General features: G+C 44.7%; 1 protein-coding gene across 5 annotated transcripts in view; it reads left to right on the plus strand.

Annotated features, from left to right (window-relative positions):
* The window catches only part of TMC7 (transmembrane channel like 7), a 54,805-nt gene that overhangs the window by 29,312 nt on the left and 1,549 nt on the right, over nt 1-23,944 (plus strand). For 2 of the 5 annotated variants that reach the window (XM_045072119.1, XM_045072123.1), the window contains 10 exons: nt 1,041-1,186; nt 3,062-3,209; nt 4,566-4,739; nt 6,846-7,003; nt 10,808-10,925; nt 11,257-11,354; nt 12,202-12,388; nt 15,188-15,318; nt 18,701-18,856; nt 22,615-22,693. In XM_045072119.1, coding sequence (XP_044928054.1) covers nt 1,041-1,186; nt 3,062-3,209; nt 4,566-4,739; nt 6,846-7,003; nt 10,808-10,925; nt 11,257-11,354; nt 12,202-12,388; nt 15,188-15,318; nt 18,701-18,856; nt 22,615-22,693 — 1,395 coding nt within the window. Of the gene's footprint in view, nt 1-1,040; nt 1,187-3,061; nt 3,210-4,565; nt 4,740-6,845; nt 7,004-10,807; nt 10,926-11,256; nt 11,355-12,201; nt 12,389-15,187; nt 15,319-18,700; nt 18,857-22,519; nt 22,694-23,944 lie in introns of those variants that run through there. The other 3 variants (XM_045072120.1, XM_045072122.1, XM_045072121.1) reach the window with 3 other exon arrangements.

Consider the following 23,944-nt stretch of genomic DNA (forward strand, 5'->3'; position numbering starts at 1 on the left):
ACCAGGGATTCTGATAGGTTTGTGTTGAATCTGTAGATGAGTTTGGAGATTGCTGTGAATTTCCTGGTCCATGAACATGGTATGCTTTCCATTTACTTAGATCTTAATTTTTTTTAAAGATTTTATTTCTTTGAGAGAGAGGGAGAGACAGGGAGAGGAGCAGGAGGAGAAGGACAAGCAGACTCCATGCTGAACACAGAGCCACATGCAGGGCTCAATCTCATGACCCTGAGATCATGACCTGAGCTAAAATTAAGAGTCTAATGCTTAACTGACTGAGCCATCCAGGTGCCCCTTTAATTTTAAGATCTTTAATTTTTTTTTAAGATTTTATATATTTATTTGACAGAGGGACAACAAGAAAGGGAACACAAGCAAGGGGAGTGGGAGAGGAAGAAGCAGGCTTCCAGCTGAGCAGGGAGCCCAGCTGCATCACCTGAGCCGAAGGCAGTTGCTTAACAACTGAGCCACCCAGGCGCCCCTAGATTTTTAATATTTTATACAATGTTTTCTAGTCTTAAACATGTAAGATTTATACTTCATTTGTTAAATCTATTCCTAAGTATGTTACCCTTTCTGCTGCTGTTGCACATGGAATTATTTTCTTAATTTTATTTTTGGATCATACACCTCTGTATTTTTTTTTAAACTTCATTTTTTATTTGACAGAGATATCACAAGTAGACAGAGAGGCAGGCAGAGAGAGATGGGGGGAAGCAGGCTCCCCGCTGAGCAGAGAGTCTGATGCGGGGCTTGATCCCAGGACTCTGAGATCATGAACTGAGCTGAAGGCAGAGGCTTAACCCACTGAGCCACCCAGGCACCCCACCTCTGTATTTTTAATGCTTGGGGTTTTATCAATGCTTTGTTCCCCAGACACTAGCTGAGCAGTCCTTATAACTGTAGGATTGTTCCAGTGTCTGGGAATTCAGGGATGAACTATGACACTAAAACGTGGGTTCCTTGAGGCAGAGACTGGTCTCCCGGTTCCCTGCAGTGAGCATAACCAGTGTGACCTCATGCCTTTGGCTTTGTTTCAGGGTTTCTTGGAGGAGACCTGCCTCTTTTATGGACATTACACCATTGATGGAGTGAAATTTCACAACTTCACCTATGATCTGCCCCTGGCTTATTTATTAAGCACAATTGCCTACCTGGCCCTGAGCCTTCTTTGGATAGTAAAAAGGTAAAGTTTATCAGGCCATTGTGTTCTTTTGGAATTACTGTTGATGGTTGAGTTTATTCGCGGTCTGGGAGCCATTGCCCAAGGGATGAGCAGAGTTCAGAGTCCCATTCCAGGGATATGGGAAAAAAGTTTGTGAGTATGTTGTATGCCAAGGAGACTTAGAGGTAACAGAGGCAAGATTTGGTAGCTGGAACAGCACTCAAATCATCATTGCTCACGTTTGCCAGCACTGTAATGTAACCTTATCTCTGATCTAGTATGGTTGCTAATCAGGTCTTTTTTGGGTTGTAAATGGCAGAAATCCAACTCTGACAAACTGGATGAAAGGGAAGGATATGGTTATGTCTTCCAAACAACCAAAAGCAAGGGTTCTCTCATCTCTGGTGATTCTTCTGGTGGTGGCTTGCTTGCTTGCTTGCTTTCCTTTTTTTTTTTAAAGATTTTATTTATTTGAAAGAGAGAGAGAGAGATCACAAGTAGGCAGAGAGGCAGGCGGGGGGTGCGGGGAGGAGGCTCCCCGCTGAGCAGAGCGCCCAACTCGGGGCTGTATCCCAGGACCCTGAGACCATGAGACCATGACCACCAGAGCCAAAAGCAGAGGCTTAACCCACTGAGCCCCCCAGGCGCCCCTGGTGGTGGCTTTCTTATGTGGACTCCGAAGGTCACAGGTTCAGAAATCCTTTTTAAGAGGCTTCTTGGCTCTTCACTCAGATACCCAACTCTAAAGGCAGTTGGTCCAGATGGTATGAGAACCTCACATTTTCCACGGTAGACAGGTGCTTCAGTGGGAGATGCCAGTTCCCAAGAAGTGAATAGCAAGGAATATTAATTAAAAATTTAAACTTTTAATTTAAATTTTAGTTAGTTAAATGAATTAAAATTACAAAGTGTGCAACAGTGTGGCATCTGACCTGAACAGGTGCTTGCTCTCTAAATATTGGGTTATTTTATGATTTAAGTAATCAATTCATTCATTTCTAGTGGTCGTATTACAGTCCAGACATTCCAGATATAAATGTGGCAAGACCACCCATTACCTGCCCTCAAGGAGTTTAAAATGTAGTCAAGTTAACGGGCTACAAGCAGTAAACCCATAATAATTGCCTATTAGGGTCATTGCCATGAAGAAAATAGACTAAGTAGACTAAGCTGAAGTGGGGTCAGAACTTTAGAGGGCATGGTGAGGAATCTTTGGAAGGGATGTTTGAGCTTAAACCCAAATGATGAGAAAGAAGCAGCCATCGGAAGAGGCAGGGGAAGAACTCTCTGAGGAGTTCTTAGAGGGGTCCTGTAAGTATAAAGGCCCTGTGGCCAGAGAAGTTTGTGAGTTTTTTTTTTTTTAAAGAGTTATTTATTTATTTATTTATTTATTTGACAGACAGAGGTTACAAGTAGGCAGAGAGGCAGGCAGAGAGAGAGAGAGAGGAGGAAGCAGGCTCCATGGTGAGCAGAGAGCCCGATGCAGGGCTTGGTCCCAGGACCCTGGGATTGTGACCTGAGCCAAAGGCAGAGGCTTTAACCCACTGAGCCACCTAGGCGCCCTGTTTGTGAGTTTTTAGAAAGGGAAAAAAGCCATGGTAGTCACAGCAGCATGGCCGTATGGGAGGAAGGATGGCATAGTGCAGGATCTCTAGGCTGTGGTCAAGAGTTTGGATTTTATTCCAACTATGAGAGAAGCCCTTGGATAGATGAGATTCTTTTTCACAATGAGCTACCTGGTTAGCTGCCCCATGTACGTGGCATGGTCCAAAACTTGTCCCTGTGAAAATGAGTGGAAAACAGCCATGCGTAACTTTATGTTGTCAGCAAAGCCAATCCACAGGTCCGTGTTTCACTGTTGTTCTTCTAAGAAGGGTCATCGTGTTTTGGGGTCAGGTCGGTGGAAGGATTCAAAATCAACCTGATCCGGAGTGAGGAGCACTTCCAGAGTTACTGCAACAAGATCTTTGCCGGCTGGGACTTCTGCATCACCAACCGCAGCATGGCGGACCTGAAGCACAGTAGCCTGCGGTATGAGCTCCGAGTGAGTGCTGCTGGGTTTTCTCTCAGCTGGTTCCTTGCCAGTGAAGTCACGCCTGGGAAAGCTATGGGGGTTGCACCTGGCAGAGAACCTGGGTGAAGGCCAAGCTCTCTTTAGTGCTTAGCAAGCTGCCCTTGTGTCATCTTCCAGAACTTTCCATGGAGAACCACCTCCTGGGTTTGATCACCTTCACTGAAGGTGGGTGGAAGAACCTGGGTGAAGGCCAAGCTCTCTTTAGTGCTTAGCAAGCTGCCCTTGTGTCATCTTCCAGAACTTTCCATGAAGAACCACCTCCGGGGTTTGATCACCTTCACTGAAGGTGGGTGGAAGGGGGTGGTGTTTGCCCTCCTTCCCCACCACCTTCTAGTGCTATTTTTCCACCTGATGAGAACCTATCATGCATCCCTTACACCAGGAGAAACAGAACTAGACAAGGTGGAGTGGGGAGCATACGAAAAATACAAGAGAATTTCCAGATTCTTAAGGGGAGAAAGAGGAGCAAACAGTATCTTGGACAAACCCACCAAAAAATAGAAGGAGGGGATGATCATAACAAAAGCTTAATAAAGGGAGATGGAAGGAATCAAATCAAATGTGTGATTTTTTTTTTTTTAAGATTTTATTTATTTATTTGTAAGAGAGAGAGAGTGAGAGCGAGCACAGGCAGACGGAGTGGAAGGCAGAGTCAGAGGGAGAAGCAGGCTCCCTGTGGAGCAAGGAGCCCGATGTGGGACTCGATCCCAGGACGCTGGGATCATGACCTGAGCTGAAGGCAGCTGCTTAACCAACTGAGCCACCCAGGCGTCCCAAATGTGTGATTTGTTCAAAGGAATGACACATACTAGAGTTAAGTAGTGCCAGGAATAGGTTTTGCGTATGTGTTCACAGTTACTGTGAAGTCTAAGTGCAATCTTTTTATTTATTTATATTTTTTAAGATTTTATTTATTGGAAAGGAGCATGAGTGGGGGCAGAGGCAGAGGGAGAGGGAGAGGCAGGCTCCCTGCTGAGCAGGAAGCCCTACATGAGGCTAGATCTCAGGATCCTGAGATCCTGACCTGAATCAAAGGTAGATGCTCAACCGAGCCACCCAGGTGCCTCTAACTGCAAGTCATAGATAGGAGATTCTACCTTGACTTAGGCCTTAGTAAACATGAAAGCTGGTTGGGCTTGGTCTGGGAAGATATCTGGGCAGACATGAACATTTAAAGAAGGTCTTAACCCTTTAAGAAGAGGTATGCCCTCTTCTTAACCCTTGAAGGGTTAAGATGGATGGATGGACCATGATGATGAATTCCAGGTTCTACCCCTGAGTATCCCTTCCCCTCGTGCTCACAGATGAGTTTTCTTTGGCCCTCAGGCAGATCTCGAGGAAGAAAGAATTCGGCAGAAGATAGCAGAAAGGACATCAGAAGAGACCATACGGATTTACTCTCTGAGACTGTTTTTGAACTGTATCGTTCTAGCCGTTTTAGCCGCATGCTTTTACGCAATCTATAGAGCGACAATATTCTCACAAGAGCACATGAAAAAAGTGAGTACTCTGTGAAAGTCAGTTTAACCGTTACCCTGGTTGGACATTAGGTGTGTCAAGTGTGTTAACAGCCTCTGACGTAGAGACCATCATCATTTCTGTTTTATATGTAAGGATCTAAGTTCGACTGTTCAGACAGAGAACTAAAAATCAGAGGTAACCAAATTTCTACTTTTTTTTTTTTTAAGATTTTATTTATTTATTTGAGAGAGAGAGATAGCGAGCGAGAGAGAGAGCATGAGCAGGGGGAAGGGGGTTAGAAGCAGGCCCTTTGATGAGCAGAGCACCCGAGGAAGGGCTTGATTCCACACCCTAGGATCACAACCTGAGCCGAAGGCACATCCTTTAACCCACTGAGCCATCCAGTAGCCCCCAATTTCCACTTTTTTATTTTTAAGATTTTATTTATTTATTTGACAGAGAGAGAGATCACAAGTGGGCAGAGAGATGGGCAGAGAGAGAAGGGGAAGCAGGCTTGGCTTCCTGCTGAGCAGAGAGCCTGATGTGGGGCTCAATCCCAGGACCTTGAGATCATGACCTGAGCCGAAGGCAGAGGCTTAACCCACTGAGCCACCCAGGCGCCCCCCAATTTCTACTTTTAATAAAAATATAAGACCATCCAACGAGAGTGTTTGGAATTCCTCCTAGAATCCACAATACTCAAATTCAGGTTTGCCTACCTACATTTACTCCTCAACTCCATTACTGATTACCTGTGGCCCCAGTTTACCTAAAACAGTAGTGGTTTTAAAAATCCACGTTGGTCTGGTGGCTTTGATTAATGAAATCAATCATTGGAGGAGGGACCCAGGTTCCTTCCATCTTGTGGCTCTGCCATCCTTAGGGGATGCCCTCTTCTGTGTGGTACGAGATAGTTAAGCATGTCCACATTCTAGCCAATGGGAAGGATGGGAAGGTATACCCTGTTCTTCAAGGGCAAGACCTTTTAAGTGCTTGCACTCAAAATGTCTACTAACATCCCTTTGGCCAGAATTTAGTCAGATAGCTGTAACTCACTCTGAGAGAGGCCAGGAAATAATAGTTTTTTCCCCAGATAGCTGTGAATGTGGCCAAATAGTCTAGTACTCTGAAAGGAGAGAATGGCTAGTCCAAATCAATAACAACTATGGCCTTGAAAATACTTTAGATTACCCATTAATATAGACTGTATGAATTTTTTTTTAATACTTGACCTTAACTCATTCAATAGAGCTAATTTTTCTTTCTCTGATACTAGAGCATGATTCCTCTATTTGAACATCCAAAAAGGGAAATGACTTGTGTTTATTTTTATTTATATTTAATTTTTAATTTTTTTAAAAAATATTTTATTTATTTATTTGACAGACAGAGATTACAAGTAGGCAGAGAGGCAGGCAGAGAGAGAGGAGGAAGCAGGCTCCCTACAGAGCAGAGAGCCCGATGTGAGGTTTGATCCCAGGACTCTGGGATCATGACCTGAGCCGAAGGCAGAGGCCTTAACCCATTGAGCCACCCAGGCGCCCCTTAATTTTTAATTTTTTAAAATATTTTATTTATTTATTTGACAGAGAGAGAGAGAGATCACAAGTGGGCAGAGAGATAGGGGGAAGCAGGTTCCCCACTGAGCAGAGAGCCTGATGCGGGCCTCCATCCCAGGACCCTGAGATCATGACCTGAGCCAAAGGCAGAGGCGCAACCTGAGCCACTCGGGCCCCCCCTCCTTTTTTTTTTTTTTTTTTTAACAGAGAGAGAGAGGGATAAAGGAAAAAAGAGAGAGAGAGAGACTCCCAAGCAGGCTCCATGCTCAGTGCGTAGCCAGACATGGGGCTTGATCTCATGACCTTGAGATCATTCCTTGAGCCAAAATCAAGAGTCAGACACTTAAGCCACTGAGTGACCCAAGGACCCCAGAAAATGGCTCGTGTTTAGGGATCATGCTGAATGACATATATGTTTTGTTTGTTATTTAAATATATATAGCAGAGTTCTTTTTTTCTCTTCTGGTTCTATTGACATAGTTGACATATAACATAAAATGTATAGCATGATGACTTGATGTCCGTGTAGTTAGTTCTTTCAAGGTCATTTCGTATGTGATACAACTTCCCTTTGTTATCTTCATAGGAAATTGACAAGATGGTTTTTGGAGAGAACCTTTTGATATTGTACCTGCCTTCTATTGTGATCACGCTGGCCAATTTTATCACCCCAATGATCTTTGCCAAGATCATCCACTATGAGGATTATTCTCCAGGCTTTGAGATCCGGCTGACAATCCTTAGGTAATGCCTAGACATGCCAAGCAGGTCACCACTTGCCCATGGCAGACCTTGTTAATCACTTGCGGCCCCTTTTCCTGCTGACCCAAGAATGCTCGACAACCTTCAGACAGCCCACATGAATGAATCAGAGTTTGCCCATGCAGTGAAATCTCTTTGACTTAAGCATGTACTCAGTGGTATTATATCACGTATTAGCACATCGACAGCTGAGGGCGTAAGGTGGGGCCCTGGGATTGCTCAGAAGATGTTAGGAATGACAGTATACCAGCAGGGAAATGAGGAAATGAGACAGCAAAGGGAAGGCAGCTGATAAAACGTATCTTATGGGGGCTGTTGGCAGCCGGGGCTCGGCCCTACCAGGAAACTGGGTGTTTGGGTGGGATATACATTATATCTATATAGTGAGTTCCTACCCACCAAGGTGTCTGTCCTGTACTTCATAAGGGTGGCCGGCTCCCGGAGGCATCAACTCCCCATGCTCCCACCTCGCTAGCCCCCGTGCATGGGCCTTGGGAGGAGAGGGGAGGAGACTTACAAGTGCATTGACCAGGAACCTGCAGCATCTGCTGGGTTAGTAAGGGCCGAGAAAGTGTTGCCAGGTCACTGACTGGGTGTACGGTAGCTGACTGCTTATAATTTGTTGGACAGTCTCTTCTCATTCGAAATAAACACTCAGTTTCTTAAAGAGAAAAAAAGAGGGGCACCTGGGTGGCTCAGTTGTTAAGTGTCTGCCTTCAGCTCAGGTCATGATCCCGGTGTCCTGGGATCGAGCCCCGTGTTGGGCTCCCTGCTCAGTAGGAAGCCTGCTTCTCTCTCTCCCATTCCCCCTGCTTGTGTTCCTTCTCTCTCTCTCTCTTTCTCTCTCTCTGTGTCAAACAAATGAATAAATAAATAAAATCTTTCAAAAAAGAAAAAAAGAAAAAGAAAAGACAGCTGTAAAGCAGGGTCTAGGGAGCTAACACAAGTAAGTTTAGAGGACCAGCTGGGGACTGTGTGAAATAGAGTGTTTCATGCTTCAGATGGCATTTGTATTTTTTTAAAAACTTTATTTTGGAAAATTCCAAACAGAAACGGAAGGTATAATAAGCCTCCGTATGCCCATCACTTAGTTTTTTTTTTTTTTTTTTTATTGTAGTAGAGCTTCTTTCTTTATTTTTTTAATTAAATTTATTTATTTTCAGCATAACAGTATTCATTATTTTTTCACCACACCCAGTGCTCCATGCAATCCGTGCCCTCTATAATACCCACCACCTGGTACCCCAACCTCCCACCCCCCCACCACTTCAAACCCCTCAGATTGTTTTTCAGAGTCCATAGTCTTTCATGATTCACCTCCCCTTCCAATTTCCCCCAACTCCCTTCTCCTCTCTAACTTCCCTTGTCCTCCATGATATTTCTTATGCTCCACAAATAAGTGAAACCATATGATAATTGACTCTCTCTGCTTGACTTGATTTCACTCAGCATCATCTCTTCCAGTCCCGTCCATGTTGCTACAAAAGTTGGGTATTCATCCTTTCTGAGGGAGGCATCATACTCCATAGTGTATATGGACCACATCTTCCTTATCCATTCATCCGTTGAAGGGCATCTTGGTTCTTTCCACAGTTTGGTGACCGTGGCCATTGCTGCTATAAACATTGGGGTACAGATGGCCCTTCTTTTTACTACATCTGTATCTTTGGGGTAGATACCCAGGAGTGCATTGCAGGTGTTGGAGGGGATGTGGAGAAAGGGGAACCCTCTTACGCTGTTGGTGGGAATGCAGGTTGGTGCAGCCTCTTTGGAGAACAGTGTGGAGATTCCTCAAGAAATTAAAAATAGAACTTCCATCACTTAGTTTTGATCATTACCAACCATTTGCGGATCTTGTTTCATCTGTCCCCGCCCCCAACTTTAGCTGGATTATTTTAAGCAAATCTTTTTTCACCTTTATCCCCCCTTAACAGACTATCATCACACCTCATAAAATTAAGTCAGTTCCCAATGAAGTTGCAAAGGACTTTCCAGGATTAGTTGGTTCAAAGCAGGATCCAGACAAAGGCCACATGCTACGTTTGGTGGATATGTCTCTTAAGCCCCCTTTACTCTTTTAAGAACCCCTACCCCTTTCATTAGGCCATGGATTTGTGGAAGAAATGAACATTTGTCCTGTAGCATGTCCCCTTGTGTGGATTTAATTCATTGTTTCTTTGTGTTCTGCATTCTGTTGCCCACAGTTGCTATAAACTACAGTGTAGATTCTGACTTTTTATTCGATTCCATCTTTAGTTATGGGCCCCTCCTGAGTGGTGCTGGTTCCTTGAATTCCAGTAGGAGGAATAGGCTGTCAGGTGGCATGCTACATAATGAGAAGAATGAGCAGATGTATGGCTTTGCTTTTCCCCCCACTTTTTCATATTTCTTTTTTTTTTTATAAGCCAAACAATAGAAAATCATCTTTCAAAAAGGTTAGCTCACTCTGCCCTCCTGTCTCGAATCCTGCTTCCCAAGAGAGCCCTCATCTGTGGGGTTCCTGGTGTTTACTCGCCCATTTTATGTTCTTTGAGAAACGAGATCATATATAAGTGACACTCCGTAACATGCTTTTTCCCCTTCTCAGTATATCAGACGTCACTCAAAGCTCATACTTAAAAGATTCCATTAGTTCCCTTCAGCAATGCATCATGTTCTGTAGTGTGGCTATAACATCATGGGTTCAGGAATTCCCAGCTTGCTCATTGTTTTTTCCCTTACCGTTTAAAAAAAATTGTAGCAAAATACGTATATAACATAAAATTTACCATTTTAGACATTTTTTATTTATTTATTTTCCATCTTTTTATCATTTTTTTTTGCTTTTTAGATTTTGTTTATTTATTTGACAGACAGAGATCACACAAGTAGGCAGAGAGGCAGGCCGGGTTTGGGCAGGGGGGAAGCTGCCTCCCTGTTGAGAGAGCTGGCTCCCACAGGGAGCCCGACGTGGGGCTCGACCCCAGGACCCCAAGACCACAACCTGAGCCAAAGGCAGAGGCCTAAACCACTGAGCCACCAGGTGCCCCTTCATTTTAGACATTTTTTAAAAAAGATTTTGTTTTTATGTAATCTCCTCACCCAGTATGCAACTAGAACTCACAACCTTGAGACTACATGCTCCTCTGAATGTGCCACCCAGGTGCCCCCATTGTAGACAGTAAAAAAAAAAATATTTAGGGTGCTGAGTGTCTGCCTTCCACTCAGCTCATGATCCCACTCCTGGGATCCAGCCCTGCATCGGGCACCTTGCTCAACAGGGAGCTTGCTTCTCCCTCTCCCGCAGCCTGCTGTTCCCCCTGCTTTGCTCTATTGCTCCCTCTCACCTCTTCTCTCTCAAATAAATAAAATCTTTAAAAAATTAAAATTAAAATTAAAAATTAAAAAAAATTCAAATTTATTTATTTATTTATAGTGCATGCACAAGCGGGGGAGGGGCAGAGGGAGAAAGAGAGAGAATCTCAAGCAGACTCCATGCTGAGCACGGAGCGTGATATGGGACTTGATCCCAGGACCCTGAGATCATAAATCAACAGTCAGACACTTACTTAACTGACTAAACCACCCAGGTGCCCCTAGACATTTGTAAGTGTACAGTCCTGTGGCATTAAGTACATTCCCCATGCTGTGCCACCAGCGCTGCTATCCATTTCTAGAATGTTCTCAGAATCCCAAACAGAAACTGATTATTTGTGGGTTTGGTTTGAAGGTTTTCTGCTCTCTAGCCTTAGTTCCAGGTAGCCAGCCTGCCCTGAGGCCTCTTCCCCTACCCCCCCCCCCCCGCAGGTGTGTCTTTATGCGGCTGGCTACCATCTGTGTGCTGGTGTTCACCCTGGGCTCCAAGATTACATCCTGTGATAACTACTCCTGTGAGCTGTGTGGCTACAACCAGAAACTCTACCCGGTGAGCCTGCAGGGATGGGGGCGTCCTGCAGGGGGCGGTAATTGGCAGGGGGGGAGGTGTATGACAGGCTCAAAGTCAAGAGAACAGCCCTCAAAGCTATGGGTTTGAATCCCACCTGATCTGCTTTCCTGCTGTGTAGCCGAGTCTCACACAGCAGGCCCTTCTGTAGCTTGAACACCAGAGTGTGTGCTGTATCTCGGAGGAGCGTCAGCGGATGGCCTCCAGAGGCAGCAGAATCTGAGGGTGGACAGGGCTATTGGAAGGAGTGTGAGAACCTGGCTTTCTCTGCCCCACGTTGGGCCTCATTTTCTCTTGATCTCTTTGGTTTCAGTGCTGGGAGACCCAGGTTGGGCAGGAAATGTACAAGCTGATGATCTTTGACCTCATCATCATCTTGGCTGTGACGCTTTTTGTGGATTTTCCCAGAAAGTAAGTATGAGGGGTACCCTTCTGATTTCCGCCTACCCCTTCCAGTCCTTTTCATATCCCCAGTGGAGGCTCCCATCACAGCTGCTCTTCAGTTCACAGAAATCACTGACAACCATCCTAAGACTTACAGTTGCCTTTAGGCCATTGACCCCATAGTCCATTAGGTGCCCCCTTGAAAGGCTCTGCTTCCCATGGAGATGGCTTCTGGCCATCAGCACAGCTACTGTCAGGGGAGACCCTCCAGGTTCATGCCCCAGCACTGCCACTTGCTGGTCATGTGATTGGGCAAGTTATTTAAGCTTCGTGCTGACTGTGCCACCCAGGAGACTCTATTTTTCTTTATTTTTTTATTTTTTGAGAGAGAGAGAGAGAGTTGGGGGGTGGTGACAGGAGGGGCAGAGGGAGAGAAGGTAGGATTCCGAGAAGTGGCAAGCTAGGTGGTAGGGTTCTCATAAGCCATTTTCTGTGTGAATGCTCGTTACTGTTTGGGCTGAGTGGCAAATGAGCATAGCGACTGCCTGTGTCATCCGTTGTCACCACAACCTGGTGAAGTACATTGGGTTAAAATTCCCCCACATTCCCAATGAGGCAAACGAACCTTGTCTAACTCATCTGGCCCCCTAGGACCAGGGACCTGAGATTAACACACACACAGTCGCTCACTGTAGAGTGCCACATGTCAGCAAAGACACTGGAGACAACCTAAATGCCCATCAGGAGGGGCTACCCTGACAAATTATAAGGCATGAGAAATGTGTGTAGAAACAGCCTTGATAGGGTAGATGTGGTTCTGTGGTCGTGGCAGGCACTGGCAGTCCAGGTGACATATTGTCCCATTCGTGTCCAGGCTCCTGGTGACCTACTGTTCTTCTTGGAAGCTGATTCAGTGCTGGGGACAACAGGAATTCGCCATTCCCGATAATGTCCTGGGGATCGTCTATGGGCAGACCATTTGCTGGATTGGAGCTTTTTTCTCACCGCTTCTCCCTGCCATTGCAACCTTGAAGTTCATTATCATCTTTTATGTGAAAGAGGTAAGGAGGGGGGGGGTGGGGGAGCTCCTATTCTGGACTATTCTTGATCTTCCAAGGCATTCAGCAAGTTGTGTGTCTACAGCCCCCCCACACACATCCCATCAGACTTATCAAAATTACATCCCTTATTTGGTGTGTACTTTTATTGTGGAAAAAAGACTTGGGATGGATTTCCACATCTTTATAATTTTGAGAGTTTTGTTAAGCCTTTTTTTTTGCCCCTATGATTTAAATGTTGTTTTTGTAAGTAACTGTCTAAGAGGGGAGCCACAATTGAGCCATCCAGTGGGCAGTGGCATATTTTGGTGATGTTTCACAAAACATCTATTAAATTAAGTTTTATCATTTTCCATTTGGATGTTGGGGCCGATGTATTTATTTTCAGGTCTCAAGTATTTGTGTCGCTCCTCAAATGGCTCACAGGCCCGAGCATTGTGGCTGAACTAAGTGCTTATTGGGTAGAGTGCTCTGTGAATGACTAATTGATCTGGGCTTATTAACTGAGCTGTTGTTATTATTATTACTGAGGCAATATATGCTCACTATTAAATTATAGACAGGCGTGCCTGGGTGGCATAGTCAATTGAGCATTGGTTTCGGCTCAGGTCCTGATCTCAGGGTCATGAGATCGAGCCCTGCATCGGGCTCCAGACTCAGTATAGTCTACTTAAGATTCTCTCTGTCTCTCCTTCTGCCCCTGCCCGCACACCCCAGGCGCTCTCTCTCAAAACAAATAAATAAATCTTAAAAAAAAAAAAACCTTTATAAACTATATACAGACATGTATACAGTAACTTCCAACCCTTCTTCTGGAGTTGCCCTCTGTTAACAGGCCCCACGCTTGCTTATTACCTATTATGCCAAGCCCTAAGGATTCAGAAATGGAGGTAATAATAATAGCATTAATAATAATGACAGGGCGCCTGGGTGGCTCAGTGGGTTAAGCCGCTGCCTTCGGCTCAGGTCATGATCTCAGCGTCCTGGGATCGAGTTCCGCATCGGGCTCTCTGCTCAGCAGGGAGCCTGCTTCCTCCTCTCTCTCTCTCTGCCTGCCTCTCTGCCTACTTGTGATCTCTCTGTCAAATAAATAAATAAAATCTTTTAAAAAAAATAAATAATGACAGTAATAACAGTTGTAAGAATACCATGTGCCCCCACTCTGCTGAACACTTTACACAGGTCATCATGGAATGCTTACACTCATCTTTTGATTTTACAAATCAGAAAGCTGAAGTTCAGAGAGGTTAAGTAAGTAGCCCCAGGTCACACAGCTTACAAGTGACTCCAGATTTACTTCACTCGAGGGCCTAAGCTATTTAATCCTTAGGTAAGCAGCACCTTGAATTGGGCTGTATTTCCAACCCAGATGTTTTGGCCTTTGAAGAATGTTCTGGTGCTTTCATGTGGAAACTTGAGTTGGTTGAAAGCACCAAAGGAGAGATAGATGTCAGAAAACTTAGAACTTTTTCCTTTCCCTGAAAATATTGGTCACCCAGTGCTTTTCTGGTGTGTGGCTTAGTAAAGACATGTGGGGGTAATAGAGTAGGTCATGGGCACTGGGCTGAATTGTGACACCACAGGCCAGACCAGCCAGCCACCCCTGAATAGGACACCAGGGGTCCCTGGCGCTTATTGCTGTCCAGCTCACAAGATTTTCTGGCTACTGCTGAGGTAAGAGCAGCTTGAGGCCCCCTCCCAGTAACGTAGTCTCTAAAAATATTAAGGAAAAATTGTATGCCTATAAATGTACCCATCACTCCTTTCCACTTGATGTTTCCACAAGTCTTTTTCACCTTGGTAGAAAATTTGCTTTTATTAAAATTTGTTTTTATTTAAAAAAAATTTGCTTGTTTTAAAAGATGTTATTTATTCATTTGAGAGAGAGAAAGAGCATGAGAGAGAGAGAGAGTGACAGAGCAGGAGGAGGGGCAGAGGAAGAAGCAGACTCCCTGCTGAGCAGAGAGCCCAACATGGGGCTGGATCCCAGGACCCCAAGATCATGACCTGAGCCAAAAACAGCTGCTTCACTGACTAAGCCACCCAAGCACCCTGGAAATATTGGTTTTTAATACAGAGGAAGAATAAATATGCTTATAAAAAATCAAACAAAATCTCTCTTGGTCTTGTTAGCATAGATCCATTTAATGCATATTTAAAATCCTATGAAGAATACTTTTTAAAAAACGTAAATGAGGGGGTGCCTGGGTGGTTCAGTGGGTTAAAGCCTCTGCCTGATCATGATCAGGTCATGATCCCAGAGTCCTGGGATTGAGCCCCGCAACGGCTCCCTGCTTGGCGGGGAGCCAGCTTCCCCCCACCCCGCCCCTGCCTGCCTCTCTGTCTACCTGTGATCTATCTCTCTGTCAAATTTAAAACAAAAACAAAAACAAAAAACGTAAATGAGATCATAGGGCACATTTCACAGTGCCATCCAGGACGTAGAGCTCTCTCACCCTCTCGAAGCGTTCCCCAGTATCTCACTGTACACTACTTGAACCTTCAAGCAGCCCCTGTTAATCGCTATTTTGGTTGCTTCCAGTTACCCCCACACATGAGCACCTGCAGCAGTAAACATCCATATCCATGTATTTTGGCCCCTTTATTCTGTTTTCTCATTGGGATGAATTTCTCCAGGGTCAAGGGTCTGGATGAATCATGTTTCATTTTGATCTAGATTGCTGACTACCCTCTGGAAAAGTCCTACCCGTTTACATTCCCACTAGAATGCATGAATGGGCTCGTTGATCTTCAAGGAAGCTAGACTCTTACTTTTTTTTCTCTTTCCTTCTCTCCCTTTAGATGAGTCTTCTTTATACCTGCCGACCCTCCCCCAGGCAGTTCAGAGCCTCCAATTCTAATTTCTTCTTCTTGTTGGTGTTGTTGATCGGGTTGTGTTTGGCCATAATACCTCTGACAATCAGCATGGCACGGTAAATATGACTTTGTTTTCTAGAACATTTGTTTGCTTCTTGGCACATCCCTCTTCTCTGTTCAAGGATCCCTTGAATTCTTTACTGACTTTCCTCATGAGGTTCCATCTACAGAAGTCGGTAAGTCACTCCTGGTTTGGCCAGGCCCACCTTTGTTTTGGAATCCCTCTCTGGATGCTGGAATGTCCTGGTCCACTTCCAGAAGCTGGGCTTACACTATTGCCCTTGTTTTAGAGAGTACCAGCAGGTCTGTCCTGCCCTACTCTCTTTGCCTGGGACCTCTCTTCTAATCTCGTTTGTTTCTGGTTACAAAAATAAGAAGACCTGGAGTGTCTTCAGTGTGACAAGCATGTGCTAGGTACTAGGAGCATAGAGATGATTCAGACATGCCACAAGGAATATAGAGTGTAGTGTGGAATTCGGTAAGAGTAGAAATGCTTAAGACTAAGGATCAAAAATTGGGGTTTCAAACTCCAGTGACCCTACTTCCTAGGAGTATAGCCATTTATATCAAAGGCCATTAAACATTTTCTGTAAAGGGCAAGCCTAAATGTTTAGGCTTTGTGGGCCATATAGTGTCAGTAGCAACTGTTTAACTGTCTTGTGACATTATGAAAGCAGCCACAGACAGTATACAAACTAATGGGCATGACTGTGTTCCAATAAAGCTTTATTTATAAAAAACAGATGATGGTTCAGATTTGGCCCATGGGTTATAGTTTACCAATCTCTCTGATTTATTCTCATGCAATTTCATTTCTTCATCTTTAAATTGAAATTCTTAAACTTTGAATCTGTCAGATTTTGTTTTTTAACCAGTTTGAGTATATATATTTTTATTGTTTCTTGTTATAATAATAGATGTTATATAAAAAGTCAAACAGTACAAAAGAGTATAAATTAAAGAGAAAAAAAGTGCCCCTCATCATTCCTTCTTGGTCCTATTCTGCCAAAGTAACCACTATTAATATTTTATTGATACTTCCAGAAATTCATATGAACAATGTATTTATTTTTAAAAGACACATATGGAATAATGCTGTAACTCTGATTGACTGCTTTTTTTTTCCACTTAATTTTATATTGTGCCCTTTTCCATACCAACATATATAGAACTCTCATTGTTTTAAAATGTTTTTTAACTTTGACTTTTTTTATATAATACATACATTCACATGACACAAAATTCAAAAAGTATAAGAGTATATGATGGGAATTCATTTTCCAGTCCTATTTCCCAACTACTTAGTTTCTGCCTGGGAACCAGTCTTTTCAGATCTCTGTGTCTCTTTCAGTGTTTTTTTTTTAGCATTCTGTTTTATGAATAGATCATAAATTGTTCATCCATTTCCTTAAGGAATAGTTAGATTGCTTCCCAGAGTGGTGTTTTTTTTTTTTTTAAGATTTTATTTATTTATTTGACAGGTAGAGATCACAAGTAGACAGAGAGAGAGAGAGGGAAGCAGGCTCCCTACTGAGCAGAGAGCCCGATGTGGGGCTCAATCCCAGGACCCCGAGATCATGACCTGAGCTGAAGGCAGCGGCTTAACCCACTGAGCCACCCAGGCGCCCCTTCCCAGAGTGTTTTTTAACCCATAAAGTTGGGCTGCAATGGAAAATCATACACACGGATCTTTGTGATGTGAATATAGGGAGTTTTTTGTAGGTCTTTTTTTTTTCTTTGTAGGTCTTTTTTTCTTAATCTTTTTTTTTTTTTTTAAGATTTTATTTATTTGACAGACCACAAGTAGGCAGAGAGGCAGGCAGAGAGAGGAAAGGGGAGGAAGCAGGTTCCCCACTGAGCAGAGAGCCTGACGCGGGGCTTCACCCCAGGACCCCGGGATCATGACCTGAGCCGAAGGCAGAGGCTTTAACCCACTGAGCCACCCAGGTGCCCCTTTGTAGGTCTTAATGACAAAATTTTTCCATTGTAATTTTGATTTTTCCTTGCTTTTTATTTTGAAAAATTTGAAAAAATAGCAACAGTGAAGACTCCTATACCCTCCAACTAGATGTCCCAGTTGTTAACATTTTGATTTCGCTGCATTTGTTTTCTCTCTCTCTCTGCACCTACTTTTATGGCTGTCATGACCCATTTGAGATTGTTATGGACACCACGGCATACCTCAATAATAAGCTCAGCCACCCCCATCTTGAGATCTGGGGGTGCACAGAAAATTGGAGCTAAATACTTGAGCGTGCAGCTTCTAAAAATAAGCATCCTCCTTCCCACGCATCTGCAATAACATTATTCGATGTAATTAATAATAATATTTCTGCCATTTTCAAATTTCTCCATTTGTCCCCAGATAGTCTTTTATGGCCTTGTTTTTAAAATGAGGATCTTTCATGTTTTACCCATTGCTTTTTTTTTTTTTTAAGATTTTATTTATTTATTCGACAGAGAGAGAGAGAGATCACAAGTAGGCAGAGAGAGAGGGGGAAGCAGCTCCCCGCTGAGCAGAGAGCCCAATGTGGGGCTTGATCCCAGGACCCCGAGATCATGACCTGAGCCAAAGGCAGAGGCTTAACCCACTGAGCCACCCAGGCGCCCCTACCCATTGCTTTTAATTGCTATGTCTCCTTACTCTCCTTTAATTTTATTTTAAGTAATCTCTATATGCAGTGTGGGGCTCGGACTCCTGACCCTGACTGAAATCATGGGTTGTATTCTCATCTGACCAAGCCAGCCAAGCTGGCTCTTTTAATCTTGGATTCTTTTTTTTTTTTTTTTTTAAAGATTTTTTATTTTATTTATTTGTCATAGAGAGAGAAGCGAGAGCAAGCACAGGCAGACAGAGTGGCAGGCAGAGGCAGAGGGAGAAGCAGGCTCCCTGCCAAGCAAGGAGCCCGATGTGGGACTCGATCCCAGGACGCTGGGATCAGGACCTGAGCCGAAGGCAGCTGCTTAACCAACTGAGCCACCCAGGCGTCCCTAATCTTGGATTCTTGAAGGGCGCCTGGCTGGCTCCGTTGGTGGAGCATATGACTCTTGATCTCAGGGTCGTGAGTTCTAGCCCCATGTTGGGTGTGGAGCATATTTTTAAAAAAATTAATTCATTTAACAGAATCTTTGATTCTTTGCAGAGTCCACAACAGTTTCCTCACCTCCAAATTAAGAGATCGGTGAATAAAATCACATTGTTACCTCACAGTGCCATTTAACTTACTCTTCTGTGCTAAATTTCCTGTGACCTGAAAGTCAGTCTAGAGACTAGATGAAGTTTCAGCGTCAGCGTTTTTGACCAGAATATTCCATTCGGCCCGTAAGACCAGGCAGTTCCTCTCGGGTCACTGGTAACAAGCCTGTGGGTGTGAGAGGACAGATGCTCAGCCTGTGCTCGGTGCCTCGCCCTGAGCCCCTGGGTCTATGTCTTGGCAGCATCCCTTCCTCGAAAGCCTGTGGGCCGTTCACCAACTTCAACACCACGTGGGAGGTGGTCCCCAAGACAGTGAGCACCTTTCCCAGCTCTCTGCAGTCCCTGGTCTATGGCGTCACATCGGAAGCCTTCGCAGTGCCGTTCTTCATGATCATCTGGTGAGTAAGAACCGCCCGGACCCTTGCAAGTATTTTCCGTGCAGGCCCGTGGAGAAGGCAATAATGCAAAACATTATTGTGAACCTGATAACATTAACTTAGCAAGTGTAGCAAGCTCGCCTGCTACACTTGATAAGTTACAGAACCTCTCCTCTCCCTCTGCCCCCTCCCTCCTTGTGTGCTCTCTCTCCCCTCTCTCTCTCCCATTTTTAGAATGGGCATCATAATAGTGATTTTTTTTTAAAGATTTTATGTATTTATTTAGGGAGCGAGAGAGAGAGAGAAAGCATGCACATGTGAACAGGGGAGGGGCAGAGGGAGAGGACGAGAATCCCGAACGGGCTCTGTGCTGAGCCGGAGTCTGCCACAGGGCTTGATCTCAGGACCTTGAGAATTTTTAGAAATTAAAATTCCTAATTAAAATTTCATGATCTCATGACCTGAGCTAAAACCAAGAGTTGGAAGCCACCTGGAGGCTCCAAAATTGTGATTCTTTAAGAGGGTTATTGAGCAGGTCTAGTAAGATTAAGCATCTGCCTTTGGCTCGGGTCATGATCTCAGGGTCCTGGGATCAAGCCCCACATCGGGTGTGGGAAGCCTGCTTCCCCTCTCCCACTCCCTCTGCTTGTGTTCCTTCTCTCACTCCCTGTCAAAGAAATAAATAAAATCTTAAAAAAAAAAAAAAAAAAAGATCCTGCAGCTAAAGCACTTAGCCCAATGCCTGCCATAAAAACCCAATAACCATTGCTGATTAATAGTATTATTTACAAAATCACTTGCACTTTGATAAAGAAAGTGATTACTGGGGAGAGAGAAGAGCACTGAATTAGAAGCATGTGCGTGAACCCTGTCTCCACTACTTATACATAGAATGTGTCCTCCCTGTGCCTCAGTTTCCTCACCTGGAAAATGAGGTAAGAATGGCAAATACCTCATAGGGTTGTGAGAAGAAGGCAATACAGTTAACATAGTGAAATGGGTAGCAGAGGACCTGGCCCTTAGTAAAGGCACAGTAAATGACAGGTATTCTATATCAAGGTGACAAGAAGCTTTTCTGCATAGTGATTCATTTTGAGGGTTAAAGTAATTCTAGGGCTATCTGGGTAGCTCATTTGGTGTCTGATTCTTTTTTTTTTTTTAAGATTTAAAAAATTCTAAAAATTTTTTAATTTCTAAAAATTTCTTTTTTAATTTCTAAAAATTCAATTTCTAAAAATTTCTTTAAAAATCTAAAAATTTTTTAAGATTTTAAAAATTTATTTGACAGAGAGAGAAAGAATCCAAGTAGGGGGAGCGGTAGGCAGAGGGAGAGGGAGAAGCAGGCTCCTTGCTCAACAGGGAGCCCGACTCAGGGCTCGATCCTGGGACCCTGGGATCACGACCCGAGCCAAAGGCAGATGCTTAACTGACCGAGCCACCCAGGTGCCCCTAAGTGTCTAACTCTTGATCTCAGTTCAGGTCTCAGTCTCAGGGTCAGGGATTCAAACCCCATATCAGGCTTCATCCTGGGTGTGGAGCCTACATTAAAAAATAATAATAATAAAATAATTCTAATCACAAATGTACATTGAGGTCTTACTATGTGCTGGGTGTTGTTTTAATTATAGTCTGTCCTGATTATTAATGGATTCCATTTTTTGTGTCTGTGTTATGAATATGCCTACTTGCTAAAATATTTTGTAACCCCAAAATCAGTGCTTGAGGCAAGTTCATGGTTATTTGTGGACTTGCACCCAGTGGCAAAAAATTGGAGTCACCCCAAAATCACTATGTTAGTCTGTTTGGGCTGCTGCCTACAGAAAATACCATAGACTAGGTGGCTTATAACCAATTATTTCTTATAGTTCTGGAGGTTGCTAGTCCAAGGTCAGGGTGTCCATCTGTGTGGTTAGGTGAGAGCCGTCTTCTGGCTTGCAGACTTCTCATATCCTCACACAGCAGATGGCATGAGCTAGTTCTCTGGGGTCCCTTTGATCAAGGCACTAATCCCATTCATGAGGGCACCGTCCTCATGACCTTAGCACCTCCCAAAGGCCCCACTTCCTAATACCATCACCTTGGGATTAGGATTTCAAACATGAATCTGGGGGGCATACAAACATTCATGCCATAGCATGCATGTTACCGGCTAGACTTGAACAATGCTCAGTAGTCTGCCTTCTTGTTTCAGCTCTCATACTATAAGTAAGTGTCCTTTTGTGATCTCTGTGGGGCCAGGTTTCTTGCATTTTGTGCTTTTGGTGGGTCATTTCCCTGTTTAAATTGGCCCCAAGCATACTGAAGGGCTTCTAGTCATTCCTAGGTGCAAGAGGGCTTGGGATGTGCCCTGCGAAGAAAATATGTAAATTAGATAAGCTTCATTCAGGCATGCATGATAGCGCTGGTGATGCCAGGTTCAATGTTAAGGAATCAACAATAATATTTAAATAAGATGTCTTTAAACAGAAACAAGGTTATATTTTGATAACCTTCTCAATAAATAAGAAACATAAAATAGGGTATTGATCATTTGACAAGAATGTTGTGACCGGTGACTCAAGGAACCTACCCCAGTTCGTCCCCTAGGGGCACTGGTTCAGAAGTCACTAGGTCAGTGTTCCTGGAGGCTTTATGGAATGTAACTACTACAGATAACTAGAATTGATTATAGCTGGCATGAATTAACTGTAATGAAATCACTGCAATTATCTCTTGATATATTCTGACCGTAAAACCCCACCACCATGCAAGAAGAGAACCCGAAAAATTTATTTGCTAAAGGTAGGATACCTTTGATAGAGATTAATAAAATGGCTTGGGGAAGCTAGGCAGACAGTCAGCCTGGGATTCTGAGTACCTCAGGATCCAGCTACTCTGTCCTGGGGGGTTTGACTCCAAGCTATGGCTTGGCTGGCACCATCTGATGGCAGTTGCCTGATCTGGCCATTCTTGCCTTGTGGCCACAGTGTGTTCCAGAAGAGTATCATTGATAAGAGCGATTCCATGACTTCCTCAGCCCTGTCTGGGGGGATTAGACAGGAAACCACCGCCCCTTCATGGAATGGAATGAGATTGCCTACGGTTTTCCTGGCGGCTCGCCCTCCACTCCACATGCCCCTGTCCCCAAAGATAATAACTTCAGCCACCCCCGTTCTGAGATCTGGGACCACACAGAAGACAGGAGCCAACAGCCCGTTGCTTTTATTCAAAGATCTATTATCCTAGGCTTGTTGTTCCCCAGGTTTTACTGTATTATCCTCGCTGTAGATGAGGAAGCGGGGGCCGGGGAAGTGATCATCCACAGCCAGTTCCTTCCATACTGAGCTGTCTGGACTATCTCTTTCTCTTTCCCTGTCATACCGTGTGTGCCAGGGGAACAACAACAACTTTTAATATTGACTTAAAAAGCAAGGCATGCATCAGTCTCTACTACCACTGCTAACTAAATACCCCTCTGGGGCTGCTTCTTATGTCCTCTGCTTAGGAGAGATCCCTTTCTTCTTCCCTCGCTCCCTCCCATTTTTTTTTTTTTAAAGTAATCTCTACACCCAGTGCGGGGCTGGATCCCAGAACGTCACACCCCAGATTTTTCCTTCCTCCCTACCTCCCTCTCTTCCTTTCTTCCTTCCCCTCCACCTGTCTGTCCATTCCTCCCTCTCTCTTCTTTCTTTCTCTTCCTAACAGAAGTGAACCTGTTCTGGGCAAAATGGACCGGGTTGTTTATCCAGCGGCCCTTCAGCTGGCACAGACTCCTTAGTGACCGCTTCCTTGTGTTACAGCCTCATCATGTTTTACTTCATCGCCCTGGCCGGAGCGCACAAGCGGGTGGTGGTCCAGCTCCGAGAGCAGCTGTCCCTGGTAAGGAAGAGCAGGTCCAGAGGGTCATGGCTGGGGACATCTACCCAGGACAACTAAAGGAGAGTGGCGCTTTCCCCAGGGAGGGGATGGAATGCCGTGGCGTGGCTCACCACTGCTTCCCAGAACTGCACTGGGGCCAGGCCTTCTCCAGCTTCACGTAGTCATGGGCTTGTCCATGCCTTCAGTGTGTACAGTGATCACTGCCTGCCCCTCATACTGTGCTGGGATACAGTGGTGACAGAGGGAGACGAGACTGCTGAATAGTTACAGAAAAACCATGAATTCCAGTAGCGGGAGCCTCTGTGAAGATAACACAGACGGTAGAGTTAGGTGAGGAACGGCCCTCCGGGGCTGTAGATGGTGGTCACGGAGGGCCTCTTGGAGGAGGTGACATTGGAGCTGAGACTTGAAGGACGAGGAGCCCATTGTGGGAGGCCTCGGGGATGAGAGTAACAGGCAGAGGGGACAGCGAGGCCACTCCCGGGGACAGGTGGCATGGCCAAAGAGTCTAGATGATCCTGGATTGTCCGCTAGGGTCACGGCACAGTGTGAGGGCTCTGGTGACAAGTTTGGGTTTAATTCTGAGTGTGATGGGAAACCAATCACAGTAGCAGTCTGATGTACATTTCTTTTTAAGATTATTTACCTATTTATGGGCACCTGGGTGGCTCAGTGGGTTAAGCTGCTGCCTTCGGCTCAGGTCATGATCTCAGGGTCCTGGGATCGAGCCCCGCATCGGGCTCTCTGCTCAGCAGGGAGCCTGCTTCCTCCTCTCTCTCTCTCTCTGCCTGCCTCTCTGCCTACTTGTGATCTCTCTCTGTCAAATAAATAAATAAAATCTTAAAAAAAAAAAAAAAAGATTATTTACCTATTTAGAGAGCGTGTGCGTGAGCCGGTGCGAGGGAGATTTTGAGAGAGAATATCAAGCAGACACCACAGTGATTGCGGATCCCGACTTGGGGCTCAGTCTCATGACCCTGAGATCACAGCAGAAACCGGGAGTCGGACTCTCAACCGACTGTGCCATCCAGGCGCCCCATCCGTCTGACGACTATTTTTTTAAAGACTCTTGGCTCCTCTGTGGACAAGAGGCTGTGGAGGGGCAAGAGAGCAAGAGGCAGACCAGTCTGGAGGCCGTTACCACAGTCCAGGGGTTGGGATCCTTAACCCCGAGTCTGACGGGTAATTGATTTTGTTGAAATGAAGACATTTGTTTTCAAATATATTGAATGTGTTCTTGCGCCGATTTCT

This window comes from Mustela putorius, unplaced genomic scaffold (assembly GCF_011764305.1).
Source record: "Mustela putorius furo isolate JIRA1106 unplaced genomic scaffold, ASM1176430v1.1 tig00004007_pilon_pilon_pilon, whole genome shotgun sequence".
Lineage (NCBI taxonomy): Eukaryota > Metazoa > Chordata > Mammalia > Carnivora > Mustelidae > Mustela > Mustela putorius.